The sequence below is a fragment of the Carassius carassius genome, chromosome 7 (assembly GCF_963082965.1).
Source record: "Carassius carassius chromosome 7, fCarCar2.1, whole genome shotgun sequence".
Taxonomy (NCBI): domain Eukaryota; kingdom Metazoa; phylum Chordata; class Actinopteri; order Cypriniformes; family Cyprinidae; genus Carassius; species Carassius carassius.
In genome coordinates, this window is record NC_081761.1 from 7821133 (window position 1) to 7843161 (window position 22029).

Sequence of the window (22029 nt, forward strand, 5' to 3'; positions counted from 1 at the left end):
ACGGCCATGTATTTCGATACACAAATGGATTCATGTTTACTGATCTCTAGTGGCCAAACGACGTAACTTTAAATCACATCCCTTTGGCCATACTGTATTTTTCATTATTCTTCACAATTTTCTACAGTTTTCCTGATTTTTAAGCGTATACCTGAATTATACTACATATAATAATATTGTACATATAGTAATTTTGCATAATAATTCGATCCGATTGATCCTCCTTCTTGCATTTATCTTCGTACTAAACTGTGATTGGTCTTTTCAAACTTGCAAATCAGGAATATGTCATTTATTCTTTTATTTTATTATTCTTTTAATCAAATTGTCAGCAAGATGCTTGACCTTCAGAAAATTTTCATGTGGTCAAACAAAATATTATATGAACTATTTATGTGATTTTTTTATTTTTATCGAAGACTGTTAACCCTATTAATAGCCAACATTCAGTCACCCAATGGTGTTATATTCCGTTTTGTAAAAACAATAATAATAAATTAGGCAACATGACATACAAATAAAATGTTCATATATATATATCATTGACGAGGTCAAAACCTCTAACATGGACCAAAACACTGTTTTCTTTCTTAGTTGAAGGCTTCAAACTCCATGTGCATGTTTATAATTAATATTTTCATTAATTTGATCAGGTAGATATTGTGCAGAAAGAAAAAACATTATCCTAAACCATTATCCAGTAGCCTACATCACAATGAACAGGAAAAGTCATGTATATTAATTGGTTAAAAAGATTAAATTAATAACCAGGTATCCATTGTTAGATAGGACGTTAGACTAAATGAGGAAAATGTTTTGTCATACTTTAGCATAAAGGACAAAAGACCAAAGAAAACAAGCTTTTAAAATCAGTTTTAACAAGACATTAAAATTGGAAAAACAGCATCACATTTTCAGTGCTATTACTGGTTCAATACAAATAGACCTATATTAACATTTAACACATTGACAACATTTAAGTGAAACAGTATTTACTGTCATTTATTTTCCTCCAATCTGAACAAAGTTGTCTTATACAGCATACAGCACCCACATTTGTGGAGATTCAAGGTACCTTTTGTATCAAGGTGTGACTTAAATGCACACTTAAAGCTGCAGTAGGTAACTTTTGTAAAAATGTATTTTTTGCATATTTGTCAAACCTGTCATTATGTACTGACAGTAAAATATGAGACAGATAATCTGTGAAAAAAATCAAGCTCCTCTGGCTCCTCCCAGTGGTCTTATTGCCATTTGCAGAAATACACCGCTCCCGGTAAGAAACAACCAATCAGAGCTGCGGTCCTTAACTTTTTTTGTGCTCAAAATTTACAAAATGTATATAATAAGCGAGTACACCATGAATTCATTTTCCAAACCGTGTTTGTAGCCTGTCCTGAATCACTAGGGTACACCTATAATAAGTGTTTATATTCGCACTATTTTAGATTGGTTGGGGGGTACCGCAGCGGAGTAACCCAGTACCTTTGTGATTCTTTATAGACATAAACAGAGAGCAGTAGCTCTGGCTACAGTGTTCTTCCGCAAGATGCAAGCAGTTCTGTTTATTGACCGCTAGAGCATCAAAAGTTACCGACTGCAGCTTTAAACAGCTTAAATATATTTTATGCCATATCCTGCTTAAGTGTAATATGTATATTGATCTACAGTGAAAAGTAAATGAAAAATATTAAATCCCTGATCCTCGTTAAAAATGATCATTCAACAAAAGGCACTTTTGGAATGAAAAGACACATCTTCTGTAATTTGTCCCTTATTTGAAGGCTTAGTTCCTAGAAGTCACAGAATAATAAAGTGTGACAAAACCACGTTTGCATGTTCATCATCAATGATTCATGTTCTTCTCTGGACAGTCATTATTGCCCATATATAGTCAATTATTTTTTGCTTCAGTTCTGTTTTAGGTTGATCCGGTAATTGTTTGTATTCCAAGAAATGCGAGAAAAAAACTGCTCCTAATAGTACATAAAGAAGCTAAATCAAGTCATTAGCACTGAATGGGCTTAAGCATTTTTCTCTTTTTCTCAGCGGCTTTGAAGGAGACACAATGATGTCATCAGAGTCGTCTGAACCGACGGTGTTTGAAATTTTATTGGATTGTTGCTGTTGATGGATCTTCAGGTCTGCTTAAAACCAACAAAATCATAGATTTTATTACACAAAACAGATGAATGATTATACTTTATGCATAAATGTAGTTTATCAGAGATTATTCAAATATATACTGGTGTTCAATTGATCAATTTATCCATTCTTCCCGAATAAAAGTTATCATTTCTTAAAAATAAAAAAAAGGGTAGTGACGTAGTGTAATAGGAATGAGTTACAGATATCCTGTATTCTAACCTGGTATTGAGCTCTTGTCATGCAGCTCTTTTCTTGTCATCTTATCATTATAAGCAGGATGTAGTTCCTCTGCAGTCTCCTCACCATTATTCTGAGTTACACCTGGAAGAGTATTACATTTAACATATTACAATAAACATTCAATACAAGACAAGTGAGAAGTGCTTTAAAAGGGAAGTCAGAACAAGACATAATAAAGATAACCAGGTATGAATCTTTGTTTTAAAAAAAAGGTTTTGGTTCATTAAAATGTTTTAAATGTGAGAACCAACAAATTCTTATTGATCCTAGATGCAGGGATATTAGCAGCATGAGTTCAAATCGATCTCTTCAGCAAGAACATAGCACATTATTTCAGATGAATAATCACCTGAGGTTTGTATTTTGTTAGCAGATACGGCCTGTGAGCAGCCTCTGGGCAGCAGTGGAGGAGTGGAGAGATGCAGCTTTTTCTGATGTATGGAAGATGCAGACTGTGTCACTGCGGACGCTCTGCAATGTCAAGTCAACATACGGCTGTCAGGAGACCACCTGGCCATGCATGCAACCATATTAATTTAGATAATTTAATTTTGCAACATATTAATTCAGAACAGATGTTGTGACGGGAGACTTGCATTCTCTAATCAGAACAATCACCTGTGCAAGGTTTAGTTTTTGACTGTAAATCATAATATAAATATTGAAGTGTGCAACAATAATGAATTGTCTAGTGTGTATTGTAGTAATTTAGTGTTTACACAATCTATATCACCTGTCCGTTGTCAGCGTGCTGCGTTTGAGATGAGCCCTAAAGACAGACTGCAGCAGAGTCACTTCCTCTTCCTGTGCAGCCTGAGCATTCATATCTGATTGGATCTGAAACACATAGTCAAGAAGTTTAACAGGAATTTTTGACCACACAAATCACTATGGTTTCTTGACAAGCACCTTAATAATTCGATGTAACATCATACAGTATTTAAAAATAAATACACTACCGTAAAAGTTTTTGAAAAATTATCTAATTCTCAACATCAATTTATTTAATAAAATGTAACTGTGCAATATTAGTATAATTTAAAATATCAGTTTTCTATTTGAATATATTTTAAAATGTTATTTATTCCTGTGAGGCAAAGTTGATTTTTCAGCATCATTACTACAATCTTCAGTGTCACATGATCATTCAGAAATCAATCTAACATGCTGATTTGGTTCTTAAGAAATATTTCTTATTATTCTCATCAGTGTTGAAAACAGCTGTACAGTTTAATATTGTTGTGTAAACCATGATACGTTTTTTTTATAATGTGTGTGTGTGTACATATATATATATATATACATATATATATATGATTTGAAAAAAATATAGTTTGATTTGACAAACCTAAGCACAGCAACAACATGTTATGCATAAACAAACTACATCCCAACAAAAGGCCATAAACAGTTACCATGGCAACATGAATGGCTTTTGGGTCTGCTTGACTCTGTCCATCTAACTGCCTCTGCCTGGTTAGATGCCCTCTGAGACAGGACTGTAAAAGAACTAGATCCTAAGAGAAGGAGTAGAAGAATAAGGATGATATGAATAATCTACAGTCACTGTGGTTGTACAGTATGTCAACGTCTTGAACCAACCTGTAGTCGATGTGAGCGCCAGTGCGTCTGGATGATCTTAGCTGCTCTGTTCTTCTCTATCGGTACGACCGCTGATGATGAAAATGGTTCTGTGAGTGTTAATGACAAAGAACCGTCCCGTACCTGTGAGATGAGAAACACGGATTTCATATGCATGAGTTGCCATCTGCACTTGAGTGAATTTTGTGTGAGCATTCTTAAAAAAAGACTTTAGATGTATTACATGTATTACATGACTTGAATCTTGTAGTAATCTGAGTTTTCTTTCCTCCTCTAGTTTCTCTTTTAAACCGTTGATTTCTATGGTCAGTGCTCCCATCTCTTGCCTGTAAATAAAAAATTATATCTGAAGTGAATTTATTTACTTTTTTATATATAGTTATATAAATTTCCATGTTCATATTTATCACGATTCATCAATGCATGTTATTCTAAAAAGACAGAAGAAAGTCAGTTTTCATAATCTTGAATTAAAATGTAATCCTTTTCTGTTCCTTTGTAATGACTTTTCTTTTCTGCCCACATAACCAAGGTTGTTCACTCAATAAAATGACCCAGAAATGTTATAGATATAAAAATGTTTTGTATTCAGCATAGACTAAAATCTTCCAACAATAACTAGGGCAATAAATACGTTCTATAAAGGAACACATATGTTTTCAAGTGAATCAGGGTTTAATAGGTTTTGTCTCACATGACAGTATCATCACATAAGAGATTCAGTCATGTGAGAACTCATGTAAGCATTCTTCAGAAATGAGCAAAAACATCACCACACTAGTTTTAATTCATGATTGCTTTGTTATTTTTATATTACAAACCTGTGTGTTTGCATCAGGCCCTCGTGCTTTCTGATTTGTTCCTTCAGCACGTTTTCGACCTCTTTCAGACCCTTATCCATCTCAGCCGAAAACTGCTTTAGTTCCTCACTAATAAGAAATACAAAATATCAGAATTGCTCTTAAATATTTGAGAAATATTTTATTTCAGAAAACAAAATATGAGAAATATTTCTGAACTTATTTGAACTGAACTGAACTGTTCTTTTGGTCTTTCTATTCATTAAAGAATCTTTAAAAAAAAAATCACAGTCTCCACAAAAATATTAAGAAGCACAAATTATTCTTTATTTTTTTACATGGGTTATAATATAAATAATTTCTTGAGCACCAAATCAGCATATCAGAATGGTTTCTGAAGAATATGAAATTGTAATATTTTTATTATACTCACTCTCTCTGGGTTAGCTTTTCCTGTAGTTCCTTTTTCTCTTCTCCAAGCTTCTTAACTGCTTCCCTCAAATGCACATCACTCTCTTTAATAACAAATGGCTCCATCTCTGTGTTGACAGAATCACTCTGATTGGAAGTTTCTGACCTAGTGCTTTTATTGTCTGGGCTCTTCTGTGAGTCTGATGCTTTAGTGATCTGAAGATTCTTCATCTGCTCAACTCTCTGAAAAACAAGTAAACTACATTAACATGTACATTCTATATGTTTATAGTAACACATTTAATGTAACACATATGCATGTATGTGTGTGTGTAAAAATATTATATACATACATATATAATACCTTTTCAAGCTCCAGGATTCTGCGCACAAGTCTCTTTTTACTCCAATCCATATAACCTGTAAACATAAAAATAATGACTGAATTTAGCACTGTGTGCAGGAAATACTAAATGCTTAAACCTTTTTTGGCTCATTTAAACTAGGAGACCAGTTAAATACCAAATTGGCCAGTTCAGGAGACCAGCTAACTATCTTACGCTGGTTCAGCAGCTGTCTGTAATAAATGACACTTGGTAATATAGTGTTTCCAGTTCTAAGTTTAGACGTGCTTTTGTAAATTAAAGAACCCTTGGCTTGGCACGCAGGGCTGTCCATCATGTTCATCTCTTCCAGTGTCAATTCTTTTTTGAGCTCCTGGTTCTCATTCTCCAGGTGTTGAACAGTGTTTGTGAGTTTCAGAACCGTTGCACTAAGAGTCTTGTTCTGCCGCCTGATGTTTTTGCTCTCTGCCTTATTACTGAACAGAGAAAAAGACAGTGAGAAAAGACTAAGCTCAAAGGGACCATCGAATTAAAAATTAAAATTAACAATGTTTGCACCCTCTTTCAGTTGACTCCAAAAGTGCTTGCAATCTTTGAACCTAAGAATGAAAAATATATCTGTATTATAATTAAATTTGTATTAATTTTAAATAAAAAAAAACAGAAATAATATATATATTCCTGTTGATGTATATTATTTATATATATATATATATAATGATGTAAAGTACCTCTTCAAAGTAGGTTTCCACAGTAATCTTCATTTCCTGCATGTTGGTAGTTTTCAGGTCACTCTGAAGTTGACTGTAAAGGCAAATTCATTCTTCAAAACACAATTCATAATTTTAGATACAACATACACTGGGGTCCATAAGTATCTAGTTTTAATAAAAAAAATGGGAAAAAAAAAAATGGGAAAAACTATTCAAATTCATCATTTTCATCATTTTCACACAAGACCTTCATTAGAATAAGTTATGATTTTACAGCCAGTACAAAGAAGTATACAAATTTGCTCATTTTATTAATGACCTAGAATTAGACTCCACTTGCTAGAATGAAGTTTATTCATGCTGTATTTATTCACCATAACATGATTAATTGCATGACAGTATAATATAAATGAATTTGACATCAGACCTTAAGGCATTTTCTTTTTCTTTGCACTGCTGCTCCAATCGTAGAATCCTCTGTTTCATTCCGTTAATTATCTGGTGTGTTCAAAAAGAGAGAAACCCATTTTTCATATTAAATCATTCATCAAATTAAGAATCATTGATCTGATGAATTGTGATTGTGATGTTGTGTGACATGTTTATAATGCCATACTCACCGATCTAGGATCAGTCTTTCTGTCCACTAAACGCCTCGCATACTCTGGGTCCTATATTATCAACACAAAAAAAATTATTTCACAATAAACATTTTGTTTACGCTTTATTTTAAGGTGTCCTTGTTGCAGTGTAATTATACATTTAAGTACGGAGTAATATTAGTTAACTACATGTACATATTATATGGTTAGGGTTAGGATTAGGTTTACTTGCATGTAATTATGCATAATTATTAGTTACTATAACATTAGGTACATGTAATGTGTAACAAGGACGCCTTAAAAAAAGGTGCTACCATTGTTTTATTTATATAAGCTCTGAGAGAACAACTTTAATTTTAACTATGTTCAAACTTTTGAGGTCAGTAATATATATTTTTTGTGTTTTGGAAAGACGCCTTTTATGCTCAAAAAAGGCTGCAGTAAAAATATACAGTAAAAAGCGTTAATTACTGTATGTGAAATATTATTTCAGATGAAAAAAAAAGTTTTCTGTTTTCCTCTATCACACAATCCTTCAGAAATCATTCTAATATGCTGATTTGGTGCTCAAGAAATATGTCTTATTGTACGTCTTATTCATATTTTTGTGAAACTGTGAAACATTTTTCAGGATTCAGGAAGCATCAAGAACAGCACTTATTTGAAATATTTTTTTTTTTTACAATCTTTAGTCTTTATTGTCACTTTTAAACAATTAAATGCTGCATCCTTGCTAAGTAAATGTATTAATTTCTTTATTTTAACTTTTAAAATGGCAATGACAATGCCACCCTGTAAATAATGTTTTTCGATTTCATGAAAATCAAGTTTGTGATTCAAGAAATCATTTTCTTTTCAGTTATATAATGTATAAACACATAATGGCTGCTTGTTACGCTACAGTGTTGTTTATGCATGTGATGTGAAATCTAATTCAATTCTACATTCACACTAAACTACTAATTTCCGCAATAAGGTGACAAGTTAAAGATGCTTATCCTCTATTCCAGCTCATCTCTGCTGCTGGATTTGCTGAGGTTTGTTCATCACCTTCACTGGATCCAGCAGCTGTTCGATTTGTCGGTCTTTCTTAGTGCTTTCTTCTTCAAGACGTCGCAGCTTGGCTTTCATCTTGTCCGATTCAGCCTTTTGGGACTGGACAGTCTGAGAACATGGAGAGCAAACACATGGGTGCATGAAATTTCAGTTTGCATATCTCTGCTTCACATATGAGCAAGTACAAGAGTACATCCATCTTAACAGACAAAATTTGCAATACCATTATTAGTACTAATACTATTTCTAGTGTTATGCAATACTAAAACACATCTTAAGAACCATTTCCTCCTCTTGAATTGCGGGTAATATTAGCCCAAATCACATTTCCTAAAAATCCAGCAAAAATAATAGACCATCCAGGAACATTTGGCAAGCTATTTTTAACAAATAATGATTTGGGACACAGTAATCCTAACCACTAATCTCTGATATACATATAGGACAGATAATATGACAGCTGAGATAAAGCCCAGTTCTTTGAAAACATGCTGTCTGATGTAATCCAAATTCTAAAAACATATCCTCAAAAGCACTCATGCGTCAGCAAGCGAGTGTGCAAGAGGTGAACTTCACCTTTTTTAGATCAATTATTTCATCATACATTTCCTCCTTATCTTTGTAGTCTGGGGACCCTGGAACATAACCTGACAAAGAGTTGTACAAATAATTACATGGTGACAAATTTGAAAATAATAATAATAATTGTGAAACTGAATATTCAGGTTTATGACTATAGATACTTTTATCTCACCGTTGGATGCAGGGTGGGAATATTTTGGCTTTTTCATTCCTAAGGCCTCCTTCAAGTATTGGGAAGTGACACTGTAATCCGCACCTTTAGGAGACTTGGACAGTGTCCCTGAAGTATACAAATTTTTACTTTTGATCAAGTGAACCTCAGTTGTTTCATTTTTACAATTGTACTAGGTCTTTAACTTGCTATAAAGTATGCACTGAGAGGATAGAAGGCATGTACAGGTAGCTGACTGTATACAGCAGATTCATTTTAAGCAAGGTTTTGATCATGTTGATAATTTAGAGGCCTTAGAAATTCACTTTTCAAATATGAAACAGTGAGCTTTATAGGAATAAATTACATTTGCATGTCTTTAAAATGCATATAGCTAAGCATTTTGATCCTGAGCCAGTGTTTCTTTTGTTACGATCCAGTATTAAAAAATGTCAAAAGGTTTACGACCTTCGAATGTGATTTCTGTGATAGTAAGCTATTTTGTCTAGATTACCAGTAAGTAATTTTTATATATCCTTAAAATGAGATACATTTTTCTGAGAGGCATAACAGCAATTTAATCTTGTCCAGATTTGCCATTTGTTTGGGTCTTATAATGTAAACCTATCTACATCTTTTTCAGTAGAAGATACATAATTTCAAATGGAAAAATGCATAACACAGTGTACAGTTTAAGCCTCATTATAAAAAAAAAGGGACAGACCATGCCCATCATTCTGTAAATGCAGCCAGACGTCCTTTGGTGTACCAGCAGGAGAGGTTTTATAGTTTTGGAGCTGTGTCCCTTTCACTGTCCTCCATGATGCTACTGGAGATCTCTTCAGATGCAAGTTTGCACTGTTCAGGTATGGTGACCCTCCATTTAAAGAAAATATCTATTAATTTAAAAGCCTTTTTGTAGTGTTTATAGTTGCATTAGAACTCAATAATTAAATGAGCAAATACAGCAATTTTCAGTTTTTATGCTGTGTTGATACACAAGTTAAGAAATCAGATTACTTAAGTAACTAGTAATGTAACACATTATTTAAAAAAAAAATTTTTTTCCATTTTTTGACTGACAGCTCTTCTGTCATATGAAGAGAAATCAGGAACAAGCGCAGGTGCATAGTGTGTACTGTGCAAACATGATGGTTACTGTAGTTATAGAATAAATGTAAACATGCATTAAGTTATATCACCTGCACAAAAAAAGTGAACTATGAACAAAATTAACAAAAACAGAAGGAGATGTAAACCTGCAATAATTAAATACGCAAAAGTAAAGTAGATAATCAAATACACAAAAGTAAAGTAATACATTACTTTCCATAAAAGTAATGCACTAAGTAATGCAATTAGTTACTTTTTAGGGAGTAACGCTCCATTGTTACATTGCATTACTTATAAAAGTAACTTTCCCAAACACTGGATACAGTAATGCACAGAAAAAGATGGTAGCTTTTGTGTGGAAGGCATGGAAATGCAATAAATCTTAAACTTAATTCTTAATATTAAACTTACTAGGAGAAGGAGGTGGTCTGCCTGAAACTTTCTTTTTTCTTGATTTCTAAAATGAAATCTAACAATCAGACAGATATAGTACCTTTTGACACAAACATTCAAAGATTGAAGAATGAAAGATTCAGTAAAAGTAAGGAAACAGGCTGGCCTAATATCTTATTTAAAAATGTCCGTCTCACCTTTTCAGTGTCAGACACATAGCTGCTACAGAGACTGTCCTCTGCCTAGAAAACAAAGAAATTATATATACATTTATCATGGTATTTTTGTTAATAATACAGTCCAGAACATCTATGAAACTGTACTTACCAGATCCTCTTCAGTGACAAGTTCTCCAGCTACTACAGACATTGTAGATTTTGTGATGGCCTGTTTTTATTTTATCATCACCTTTTACAGACAATAGGACCATAATACCGTCTCGTGGAGGTACGACCTGTAATGTCCGAGTAGGCTATTATGATGCAGCAGGAAATCTTATTTTTCTCATGTCAACGAGTCAATGAGTCTCAATCCTAATATAAAACAGAATAAAAGAGCATTGGCATGGGTAACGTTATAGGCTCTTAAGAAGAAGTTCTCAAGATGCAGCTGTTTCCTGGTGTCGCCTTTAAGAAAAGCAGCAGATCCTACGTCGATATGGTGTGTAAACGCTTCGGAATAAAGGCAATAATATTGCTCAGCGTCGTTTCGCGTCTCTCTTCGCTGTACGGCTGTAATGTGAATTACCTTCGTATAGCAACCAAAATGTTTAACATGACAATAGTCAGCAAATGAAACGTGCTCATGTGCATCAGCTCTGCGCAACGCTTGCGCACACCGTGACTGAGCCCTCGCCTGTTTGAAGTACAGCTCCATTCATTCAATCAAAATAAGTAGTTCCTTAAAATACCACTTGTTTATTTCAGTCTTTTATGTTTTTGGATAGATAGGTGTTTTATGTGTCACTTATGTCAAAATGTAACCTTCTTGAAACTACTCCAAAATTATTTACATTTTATGCATTAACCGAGCCTTTTTGTGTGCCATAATTTTTTTTTTAATTTTATACATTAACCGATCCTTTTTGTGTTCCTGTAGCTCAATTGGTAGAGCACTACGATTCCGCCGGGAACACATGAAATGTAAAAATTGATAGCTTGAATGTACTGTAAGTCGTCTGCTAAATGCTTACATTTAATTTAATTTTTAATTTATAAATGCATCTGTCTTACTACAAATAGGTTGACAAACAGACAGACAGACAGACAGACAGATAGATAGATGGATAGATAGATAGATAGATAGATAGATAGATAGATAGATAGATAGGTAGATAGATAGATAGATAGATAGAAAAGTAAGCTTTCTAGTATGGCTAAAGGGTTAATCTCCTAGACAATAAATTATCTGACAAACAAATTTATCAAATTAAATAAAGGGGGAGGGGGGGGAAGGACATTCCGATGCTTCACAAAGAGGAAAGAGTGAACAGCTGCAGCACTGCAGGGGACATAATCCTGCTCTGCTGTTATCATTTCATATTTAATGGTAACTGTGGGGGGAAAAAGCAGTGTCTATGACCTTCCATTGGTCATTTAGTACTGCCACATTACATTACCCACATGATGGAGATTGACTTCTCATAGATGGATTTGGTGTGGGATTACTTGAGTGTATTAAAACAAAGCCACCTGTTACAATCTCTCCAATTATTTATCACAAACTATGATTATTTATTCAAATAAGAGGCCATTCTGTCAATGAGTTTGTAGCGGCGGTGTATGAATGTGTGACCTGAGTCACCCTCTCTGCTTGAATCAAGCAGCTCTATTGCAAAGCTTTTAAAGTCCCTGAAGCAAATACCCTAAATCTTTTGCCATGCCACTCTCATTATTATAGCCCAGTTACGTAAGCTTTAATTCCAGCTTGCCTTTCAAGAGGCTGTGCTGGTTTTTTAAAGAGGTCCTATCCTCTTAAGGTGATTAATGGTAATATGTGTGTGTCAAGGGATGCAAAGAGAAGGGGAGAGAAAGAGCAATGTGAGAGAGAGAGAGAGAGAGAGAGAGAGAGATGAGACTGAGATCTGATCTGCTGGTGTTATACAGCCACAGTCAGACGTTAATCGTGAAAAGGGCAGTTGAGGTGCAAACCCAGGTCTATTTGGGATACTGAAGATAGCTTCATACACATCGGCAATCTTGTAAGTAATGAGAAATCTTAAAAACACTTCCACTCCAGAAAAACTATCATTTATGTTTTTGTGTGAGCTGTGCATTTCATGAAGAGTAATTTAACATATGCATTCATGTTTGACGTGCAATAGTCTACTAAAAATAAAGTAAATAAAAGGTTTTTTAAATTATATTGCTTTTTAGATGTTATGTTTCATTGGAGGCTTTTTTAAGTGCAAAGATATCTAAATATATATTTATAATTCAAGGGGTATTGATTTAAGTGCTGTGATTCAAGCTACCTTTTGTGTTATAAAATATCATTAAATTTCTGTGTCATAATAGCAATTTCTCATATCACTTCTCAATTTTGCAGTTTCACAGACCTGTGCATTTCAGATTTCAATCAAAATTGAGGATCACCTGAAATCACCCATTGCCCCAGTGACAAGGTAACAAATCCTATTTTCACAAAGAGCTTACAGACCCTAATTAGCTACACACCGAGACATGAGAGACGGACAGCATAGATGTATTTACATTTAAGATACCTATGTAGAGTAAACACTGAGTCATTTAGAACTACAACAAATAGAAATAAATTATGTAAAAAGATGCCAAATGGCAAAATCACAACTCTTGCCTTACATGTATCTATCAGTAAGCATTATCCACAATAAATATAAATCATCTCACTGTTATTAATACCCAAAAAAAGAGCCATGGTTGCTCATTTCAAGCACTGATGTGAAACAGGTCACTTTGTTCTACAAAAGATTAAAACGCTTCAGTTAAACCATATTGGGGATGATTCTAAATCCATCACAATGTTCCCTGTATGTTTTTTAGTGATTTGCATGAGCATTATATAATACAACATGGATATTGAATTTTCAATTAATCAACCAAAGTTATTTCAAATGCGAAATCATCCTCTAATGAGAAAAGAAAAACGAACCTCAAAAAATTAAAGTTTTCTATAGGGCTTTTCAACAATTTGACCCTCCTGAAAGCCACTTAATAATCTGACCACTGTTAATGAAACCTATGCATTTGTTGTCAGGTGGGAAAATGCATCTAGGTCAGCAAAACGCTGTGGTGGATGGGCTATCCTTGAAGGAACTGGGCGACAGTGTGCTGGTGGAGATAGAGCTTCGAAGGAAAGGACTGCCATTTCTCAAACATGTGGAGTACCGTATTGTTAGCAAGGTAAACTCAGTTTGTACTTATATCTGCCATTCTGTATTCCCTATACAAACTTAACTACTTCATTGCTTTTACATAGTGTTTCCAGATCCCGGTTCAGCGCAGGTACAGTGATTTTGAGGTGTTCCATGGTCTGCTGCTGCAAAAGTTCATCTACAGGATGGTCCCGCCTCTGCCCCCCAAACGCATCCTTAAAGGAGGTGAGGAGAACTCATTGCTAATGAGTTTGTTTCTTAAATCTACACTCTTGTGTAACTAAAACTCAGTTTTTTCTCTCTCTCCTGCTCATGTTCAGTTTTGAACTCAATGTCAGACCGAGAGTTCAATGATAGTCGCCGCCGTGGTCTACAAAGGTTTATGACCCTGGTGATTAGACATCCAGTCCTGGCAGGAGATGAGCTGGTCAACATTTTTCTGTCAGCAAGCAGCGCGGTAAGCCCTCAAACCAGCAGATGGCAGTTGAATAAATCAGGCGCATAGACTGTATAAAAACATCAGGCATTAATCACATTTCATACTTTTTGTGTGCTGCAGGAGGTTCAAAATATGCTGCGTGATGCATATAAAAAGACAGGTGATGAGTTTCTTACCTCGCAAATGGCCTTGCATGGCAAGGTGGGTAAAAGTTGACATGAAATTAAAATACCATGTAAATATCATGATGTTTGGATATATATCAAAGAACCACTTGTACCAGTGTATCACCATGAACTGACACACAAAATGAATATTGCATGTCGTTTTTAAGGTGTACCTACCTGAGGACATACATACCCAGGCTGCTGCTAATCGAGAGGTCATTGCAAACATCCACAGCAGTTTCAATAAACTCAGAGATGTAGCGGAGCGCATGGCTCAGCGGTCACGGGAGAACTCAACAGATCTGCTCATGTTTGGCAAAGACTTGAGGTGAACAGAACTAGAAATATGGTTAAAATATGGTAATATTTAGAATTATTCAAGTTAAACATAAATTATGTTAGATGGATTTTAATTGATTTGAATATAAATATTACGTATCAATATTTATAAATTGAGTGAACAGGTGTGATAAAATTTAAAAAAAAAAAAAACCACAGATGCACATGGCTAAGCTGCACTGTTTGTCATGACCTGTTGATATTAAAATGTATGAATTTTTTAATATTTATAATTAAAAAAGATTAAAATATTTCTATCAGTGTTTAGATGCTTTTATTCTTTTGTGGTGCATGGGGTGGTTTGTAACACTTATCAGAATATACATATTATTCAACGATGCTACAGTGTTATTTTATTATCACTAATATACTTGTCACGGCTTACGCTGCTGGAAGGAACACGAAGCCGAGGGATAAACGAAACAAGGATTTATTAAATCAAACATAAACAAGTTAAGTAGTAAATAACAGGTGGCAAGTGGCAGTAGACGAGTAGACGAGTAGACCCGACAAAACAGAACTGAAAGGACAAGGCTTAAGTACAAGGGATAATTGGGGAAAAACAGGTGGATGGCATGACTAAATTAACAGGGACAAAAACACACAAAATGAGTCCAGGTGTGTGACAGTACTCCCCCCTCCCGGTAGGTGCGTCCTCGCACCGTAGAAACAACAAAGGGAGGCGTGGGTGGGAACTTGGGAGGAGGTTCCGGTGGAGGACAGCCTCCCAGGAGGGGGCCAGCAGACAGGGACCACAGAGGAAGGAGCCAGGGAGGAGACGACGGAGGGAGGAGCCAGGGAGGAGACAGGAAGGATCTGAAGCAGGAGGTACCCAGCAGGACCCAGGCCACTGCCATAACGGCCCAAGGTGGGGCCGACGGAGGAAGGAGCCATGGAGGAGGAATGGTCACCGACTCCAGGGACTCGACCCACGGCAACGGAGCAAGTGGAGGAGGAGCCCGAGACGGAGAGCCGAAGAGCCAGGGTGACGGGGAGGAGCCGGAGGTCCTAGGCGGAACTGATGGCTCTGGTGACTGACGCGGCGATGTGGATCCGGAAGGCCGCGGTGAAGCCAGAGTGACCGAGGACTGAGGTGTAGCCGAGGGGATGAAGGAGCCTGACGGAGCCGGAGGGACGGAGGGATGAGGCGAAGCCGGAGGAGAGGAGTCCCGAGGCATAGGATGGACGACGCCAGACCAAGGCGGAGCCGGAGGGACGAGGGAGCCAGGCAGAGCCTGCGGACTGCCGGGCCACGGCGGAGAGGAAGGAGCTAGGAGCCATGGTGGAGCCGACGGGTCAACGGGCCGAGGCGGAGTCCAGGCCTCAGAGGCTGGAGGCGGAGGTGAGGGAGACGCCGACCAAGGCGTCGCTGGAGGATGGCGGTCCCGCTGAGCTCGCACCACAATGACGGTAGGCTGAGGGCGAGCAGAGGGGCAGCCAGACGACAGCGGAGGTGGAGGCAGGAGTGGGTGGGAGGGTGGGAATTTTGGAGGAGCAGGCATTGGAGTAAGCTCTGGGGCTGGAGCCCTTCCTGGGCTTAACGGAGGATCAGGAGCCCGTCCTGGGCTTAACGGGGGTTCAGGAGCCCGTCCTGGGCTTAACGGGGGTTCAGGAGCCCGTCCTGGGCTTAACGGGGGAACAGGAGCCCGTCCTGGGCTTAACGGGGGAACAGGAGCCCGTCCTGGGCTTAACGGGGGAACAGGAGCCCGTCCTGGGCTTAACGGGGGAACAGGAGCCCGTCCTGGGCTTAACGGGGGAACAGGAGCCCGTCCTGGGCTTAACGGGGGAACAGGAGCCCGTCCTGGGCTTAACGGGGGAACAGGAGCCCGTCCTGGGCTTAACGGGGGAACAGGAGCCCGTCCTGGGCTTAACGGGGGATCAGGAGCCCGTCCTGGGCTTAACGGGGGATCAGGAGCCCGTCCTGGGCTTAACGGGGGATCAGGAGCCCGTCCTGGGCTTAACGGGGGAACAGGAGCCCGTCCTGGCTTACGGGGGAACAGGAGCCCGTCCTGGGCTTAACGGGGGAACAGGAGCCCGTCCTGGGCTTAACGGGGGAACAGGAGCCCGTCCTGGGCTTAACGGGGGAACAGGAGCCCTTCCTGGGCTTAACGGAGGATCAGGAGCCCGTCCTGGGCTTACAGGAGGATCAGGAGCCCGTCCTGGGCTTAACGGAAGATCAGGAGCCCGTCCCGGGCTTAACGGAAGATCAGGAGCCCTTCCTGGGCTTAACAGAGGATCAGGAGCCCATCCTGGGCTTACAGGAGGATCAGGAGCCCGTCCTGGGCTTAACGGAAGATCAGGAGCCCTTCCTGGGCTTAACAGAGGATCTGGCATAAGTGAACTGGAAACCCCCTCATTTTGACCCAATTGGCGCTCCACATTTTGCTCCCTCGTGGTGGGCAGTGTCGCCGGCTCTCGCACCTGGTCTGACGGTTTGCTCTCTGGCTCTCCGTCATCGGTGGGCTCGGGCTTATGCCTCGTACCGTGGGGAGATTGTAGGCTGGGCTCTGGGTCCAGAGTGAACCTGGCGAGATCCTCCATTGGGCCGACCGTGAGAGGTGACCCATTTCTCACCAGATTCCACTCTATAAAGGCGGCGAAATCCTCCCGAGGACCATCTTCGGGCGACAACGCTCTGCACCTGGAGTTCAGGCTGGCGTGTTAAATGGTGCAGAGCGCGTGGTCCGGGTAGCTGGTGGCATTAGCTATCCAGAGAAACCGTCTGGTATGGTCCTCGAGAGACAGTCCCTCCTGCTCCAGCAGGAGGAGGAGGTATTCGGGGCGCTAGAGGGGATCCATGACACACTACGGAAAGAAAAAGACTGTGAAAAAAAACGGAAAACAAAACGGAGGGAAAACACGCAGTTTTTAACTTTTAGGTCGGGTCTTCTGTCACGGCTTACGCTGCTGGAAGGAACACGAAGCCGAGGGATAAACGAAACAAGGATTTATTAAATCAAACATAAACAAGGTAAGTAGTAAATAACAGGTGGCAAGTAACAGGTAACAAGTAACGAGTAGACCCGACAAAACAGAACTGAAAGGACAAGGCTTAAGTACAAGGGATAATTGGGGAAACACAGGTGGATGGCATGACTAAATTAACAGGGACAAAAACACACAAAATGAGTCCAGGTGTGTGACAATACTATTATGTGTTTCATGATAGATTTTATTTTAGATTTTAAATGTAGTTTAAAAATTTTTTAAGTTTGTTACTTTTATAGTGTTTTTTCATTTATGTTTCAGTTTTATTTATTTTCGTACTTGTAGTTAAACCGAATGAAAAAGAGAAAATGAATTGCTTTTCATGTTTTGCTTTATTGTATTTCAAACAATGGTTATGTTATTTCAAGGAACAAAAATGTTTTTAATGGTTTTGATTTTAGTTGCTAATAATAGCACTGGTAGGCTATGTTTTATTGAAAATATGACAGTTATTACCTGACTCTTTAACAGTGAACTGGGCTCGGACACTTCAGACCTGCCAATGAGTGCTACAATGAGCAAAGCATGGAAAACACAGAGGAAGTCACTTGTAGAGCTGTCAGGAGAATTTGGTCTTCTCGCCGACAAAGCTGCACACCAGGTTTTAAAACACAATCTTTATTGAGCCTTAGTCTAATCACAAACACCACCTCAAAAATGACTGCAATTATGCAGATCACCAAACTTTACTGAAGCATATAAACAAAAAGCTTAAAAGCACCTCAATGTTATCATGACACCCACAAGATTAAGACTGAATCTTGAAATCTTGAAGACTTAAGTTGAAAAGTAATTAAACGCAGTATTTCAACCCACTTCTTACACACCAGGGCAGCAGAGAGGAGGACGAGGTGGTGGAGAAACTGAACCTTCTCCTTGAACAGCTGCAGTCATACAAAGTGAGTATTGTCTAGACAAAACTTTTTATATCAATTTTACCACAGAATTGTTTTAGTGGATGTTAATGGGGCATTAGCAGATGGTATTAGATGGGAGTTTGGTCATAGATTACTCTTCATGTATGACTGAACCTATTTCTAAGGACTGTCATTTTACACTTTATAAATTAAACTGTAATGACATTCAGGAGCTAATAATTTTGGATGTATGTGTGTATAGGATTTGTGTGATCGTCATGACAGTGGTGTGTTACTAGAGCATCAGAGAGTGTTTGAAAAGCGCAGCGGGCCTGTGGCTACACACTTAAAGTACCAGAACAGCATCGAGCAACCAGAGTCTCGGCTCTCACAGGTAAAACATATACTGTAGAAAACACACCAACATGCAAACTACACTTAACCAAACTAAAATATACAAGTAGACATACTGCCATGGTGCACTGTCCACAAGAAAAACATTTGTACAGTAATCCAGTAGGGTTCAAACATTCACAGCCAAGAAATATTTAAATGTATTATATACAGTACATATCTTCTTTAGAAAGAAAAAAATATATTTTAGGGTATGTTTACAGTATATGACAACAATGCACTAATATATTTATTTTATTTTACTTTTTTATTTTACTAAATACGTGCTTTGTGATTTTATGAAAGTGCGTATCAATACTACCACGAGTTTCTGTTTTTATTTGGCTTGCTATTTATATGCAGAAATGGACTTTGGCGCACATATGATACGTGACGGTTAGGATTAGGGGTGTGAGGTTGGTGCGTATTATACAGTATGTACAGTACGCCAAAACTGCGTATCATATGCGCGCCAACAAATTGCGTATCATATGCGTGCCAAACACGTGCATATCATATGCACACCAAAGTCAATTTCTGCGTATACTGTAAATGGCACGCCAAATAGAAATTGAAAAAAGTCAACGCATAAAACACACACACACACACACACACACACACACAAAAGGGGCCACCAGCAAGCATAACAATGTAACCTACAGAAAGCGTGAAATCCTCATCACTGACAGGTAAACTCAATATTATTCTGTGTCTTCCTACAGCAGGAGAACACAATTATCACCATGGAGATGAGGAGCTATTTCTCCCTTTTGTGTCTGCATCAAGAAACCCAGCTGGTCTTCACCTATCTGCCTCTTGTGACTTCAATACTGGGGACGTTTGTCCACTCACAAATACAAGGACACAAAGAGGTGTGTTTCTTATAACTATTACTTCAGATCGTTTTATCAATTCAGCACTATTTAATTAGTGTGAACTGTGTATATAGGGCCTGAGCACCGATGGTGCAATAGCTAATTGGTATAGCTCAGTTTCTTCTTTTTCCGCTTCTCCAAAATGAATCGCATTTTTGAGGGCATGCTAGACATGCTCGAAAACTCTTTTTCGCCAGAAGTGGTGAAAATATACATGTGATACTGGTTTCAGAAGTGGGTGTGGCAAAATGGCTCAATAGCACCATCTATAAAATTTCAACAAAGTGCCCCCCGAGCTATGTTTCACATATAGTACATGTACGAAATTCGGTAGACACATGTAATAAGGTCCTCGATAAGAGTCCTGGCCTGAACACATCTAAAGGCCCATAGTCAGTTATAATCATAGCACCACCTGCTGGGAACACGAAAAGTTTGTTTTACACTAACCTAAATATGCAATGTCCAATCTTCACGTTTGATAAAAGTCCTGGCCTGAAGACATCTACAGGTAGATGCCAATATTGAGCTATTGTCATAGCGCCACCAGCTGGCAGCAGGTAGTTTGGCACATATAAATCTTTGGCATATTCCTCTTATGCTTGCCACTTTAAAAGCATATTGCCCACTGTTCGCTGTTTTCCTTTAGTCACCAGGTGATGGTGAGCCGGGGTGCGAGGGCCCTTTTTAAAGCTGCCTGCAGCTATAATTATCTTTACTTATTTTTCATTTTTCAGATGGGTGATGTGTGGGGTGACCTTCATCCTAAACTGAAGGACCTTTTTGAAAGTGCTAGTGAAGCTTCCATTCGCTCTTCATCTCAAACACACACCTCCAGAGGACAGAAGACCTGTGCCGTCATTGGCCCCGCATAATCAGGACAGCAAATATGAGGGAAATTCCCAGCCTTTTCTCAAGAAACCAAGAACTCAGTGTATGTCTTCAAGCCATGTGTTTTCCTTCTCTTGACTGTTTGACACCTTTCTTCATGACTTAACTAAATACAGAGAACATAGTGACCCCAAAACATGATTGAACACATTGAACAGCTAAACATTTCATTAGATACAAAATATAAATGTATGCAAACAAATTATGAATTCAAAATTAACTACATTTTTGTTAACATTTTTTGCACATACTTTTTTAAATCAGGATTATTATACTCTAATTAACTAAAAAAGCATAAGATTTTCTTTATTTGAAATAAAATACACCAAAATAAAATTAAAGATTCTTTTATTTCAGCTGAGAACCAAGGCAACATTTAAAAAAAAATTTTTATTGAGTTTAACTTGATGTATACTATACATACATATTTAAAATGACAAAAAACATAACCATATTATTAAAACTATTTGAAAATATAAAATCTATAATAGTATCTCAATACTAAAATAACACTGCTTTTAACCAACTGGTCCATGCAATATTCAACAACCGGAAAATGTCAGACAACTTATGTTGTGGGCTTGTGATATCTTTATTTCAATTAAATAAATAAACTTGGTTTGATATATATATATATATATATATATATATATATATATATATATATATATATATATATATATATATATATATATATATATATATATATATATATATATATAAAGACCAACATCATTTTTGTCTTTTTCATTTATTTTTCATTTGTTTTCTTATTCTTTTAATATGTTTTGATGCAGTATGTGATTACATATTCAAATAAATAATCCCATATCTTCCAAAAACTGTCAGTTTATACATCTCTCTTCAGGTTTTTTTTTTTGGCAGGAACTTACATAATATTCAAAGATTATTCTAAAAATATAAGGCCACAATTTGATTATGGATGGAAAGGTTGATCAGAAATCATCCATTTGAAAAAATTCAAAGAAAGACCAAGATTATTTTGGAAAAATATTTTTCAAGCAAAACTAGCTGATTTAATGTTGAGAAATCACCGGACCTTGAAAACTATCCACAAGCATCACACATGCACAAGAAAAGACCAATAGGTTTTATACAAATAGCAGTGTATAATTAAATAGTTCTAGATGTCAGGTATGATACAACACCAGCAACAGATCTGTACCTCATAAAATCTCAACATCACAGCATCCAGGTTCTGACTTGTTGGCATTATATGGCATACAAATTAAAGAAATGGTTCACTCAAAAATGTAACTTTTCTGAAACTTTACTCTCACTCTGGCCATCCAAGATGTAGATGTGTTTGTTTCTTCATCTGAATAAATTTGGAGAAATGTAGCATTACATCACTTGCGCACCAATGGATCTGCAGTGAATGAGTGCTATTAGAACGAGAGTCCAAATCCCAATAATCTGAATCAGGGGAGAAATATGCACAGAATGAACACCATTTACAAGTGAAAAAACATTCCAAACACTTCTGAATATGTACGTCAGTGGATTTTGATGTAAAGAGGACAAGAGGGGATGGACTTTTTCATTGGAGGAC

General features: G+C 37.4%; 2 protein-coding genes across 5 annotated transcripts; one reads left to right on the top strand and one right to left on the bottom strand.

The window, feature by feature from the left end:
* Positions 1 to 1785: 1785 nt before the first annotated feature.
* On the bottom strand, positions 1786 to 10980 carry LOC132143466 (IQ domain-containing protein E-like). 3 transcript variants are annotated; one of them, XM_059553693.1, is made up of 22 exons: positions 10483 to 10980; positions 10353 to 10397; positions 10174 to 10219; positions 9374 to 9526; positions 8671 to 8778; positions 8493 to 8563; positions 7911 to 8024; positions 6879 to 6929; positions 6686 to 6756; positions 6277 to 6349; positions 6104 to 6144; positions 5852 to 6021; positions 5566 to 5621; positions 5224 to 5444; positions 4812 to 4919; positions 4223 to 4316; positions 3991 to 4113; positions 3804 to 3905; positions 3122 to 3225; positions 2738 to 2859; positions 2368 to 2469; positions 1786 to 2144 (listed from the first exon to the last, which is right to left on the bottom strand). In XM_059553693.1, the coding sequence occupies exons 1-22, from the start codon at positions 10522 to 10524 to the stop codon at positions 1996 to 1998; spliced, it is 2166 nt and encodes a 721-aa protein (XP_059409676.1). In that variant the 5' UTR covers positions 10525 to 10980; the 3' UTR covers positions 1786 to 1995. The 3 variants fall into 3 exon arrangements, with proteins under 3 accessions (XP_059409676.1, XP_059409675.1, XP_059409677.1); XM_059553692.1 differs by having other exon boundaries at positions 1786 to 2147; XM_059553694.1 differs by lacking the exon at positions 2368 to 2469.
* A 1251-nt stretch (positions 10981 to 12231) lies between these two features.
* On the top strand, positions 12232 to 20769 carry LOC132143024 (sorting nexin-8-like). 2 transcript variants are annotated; one of them, XM_059553188.1, is made up of 12 exons: positions 12232 to 12355; positions 12703 to 12778; positions 13390 to 13535; positions 13612 to 13732; positions 13828 to 13964; positions 14067 to 14147; positions 14281 to 14441; positions 17912 to 18041; positions 18271 to 18339; positions 18560 to 18691; positions 19413 to 19562; positions 20303 to 20769. In XM_059553188.1, the coding sequence occupies exons 3-12, from the start codon at positions 13398 to 13400 to the stop codon at positions 20438 to 20440; spliced, it is 1257 nt and encodes a 418-aa protein (XP_059409171.1). In that variant the 5' UTR covers positions 12232 to 12355; positions 12703 to 12778; positions 13390 to 13397; the 3' UTR covers positions 20441 to 20769. The 2 variants fall into 2 exon arrangements, with proteins under 2 accessions (XP_059409171.1, XP_059409172.1); XM_059553189.1 differs by lacking the exon at positions 18271 to 18339.
* Positions 20770 to 22029: the final 1260 nt, after the last annotated feature.

Coding starts and splice junctions, on each gene's coding strand:
- LOC132143466 (XM_059553692.1), bottom strand. CDS start 10,524: ATGTCTGTAGTAGCTGGAGAACTTGTCACTGAAGAGGATCTG. Junction 6,350..6,685: donor GAAAAAGAAAATGCCTTAAG/GTCTGATGTCAA, acceptor TTGCCTTTACAG/TCAACTTCAGAGTGACCTGA. Junction 6,022..6,103: donor TTGGAGTCAACTGAAAGAGG/GTGCAAACATTG, acceptor TTCTCTGTTCAG/TAATAAGGCAGAGAGCAAAA.
- LOC132143024 (XM_059553188.1), top strand. CDS start 13,398: ATGCATCTAGGTCAGCAAAACGCTGTGGTGGATGGGCTATCCTTGAAG. Junction 13,733..13,827: donor CAAACGCATCCTTAAAGGAG/GTGAGGAGAACT, acceptor GCTCATGTTCAG/TTTTGAACTCAATGTCAGAC. Junction 18,340..18,559: donor AACAGCTGCAGTCATACAAA/GTGAGTATTGTC, acceptor ATGTGTGTATAG/GATTTGTGTGATCGTCATGA.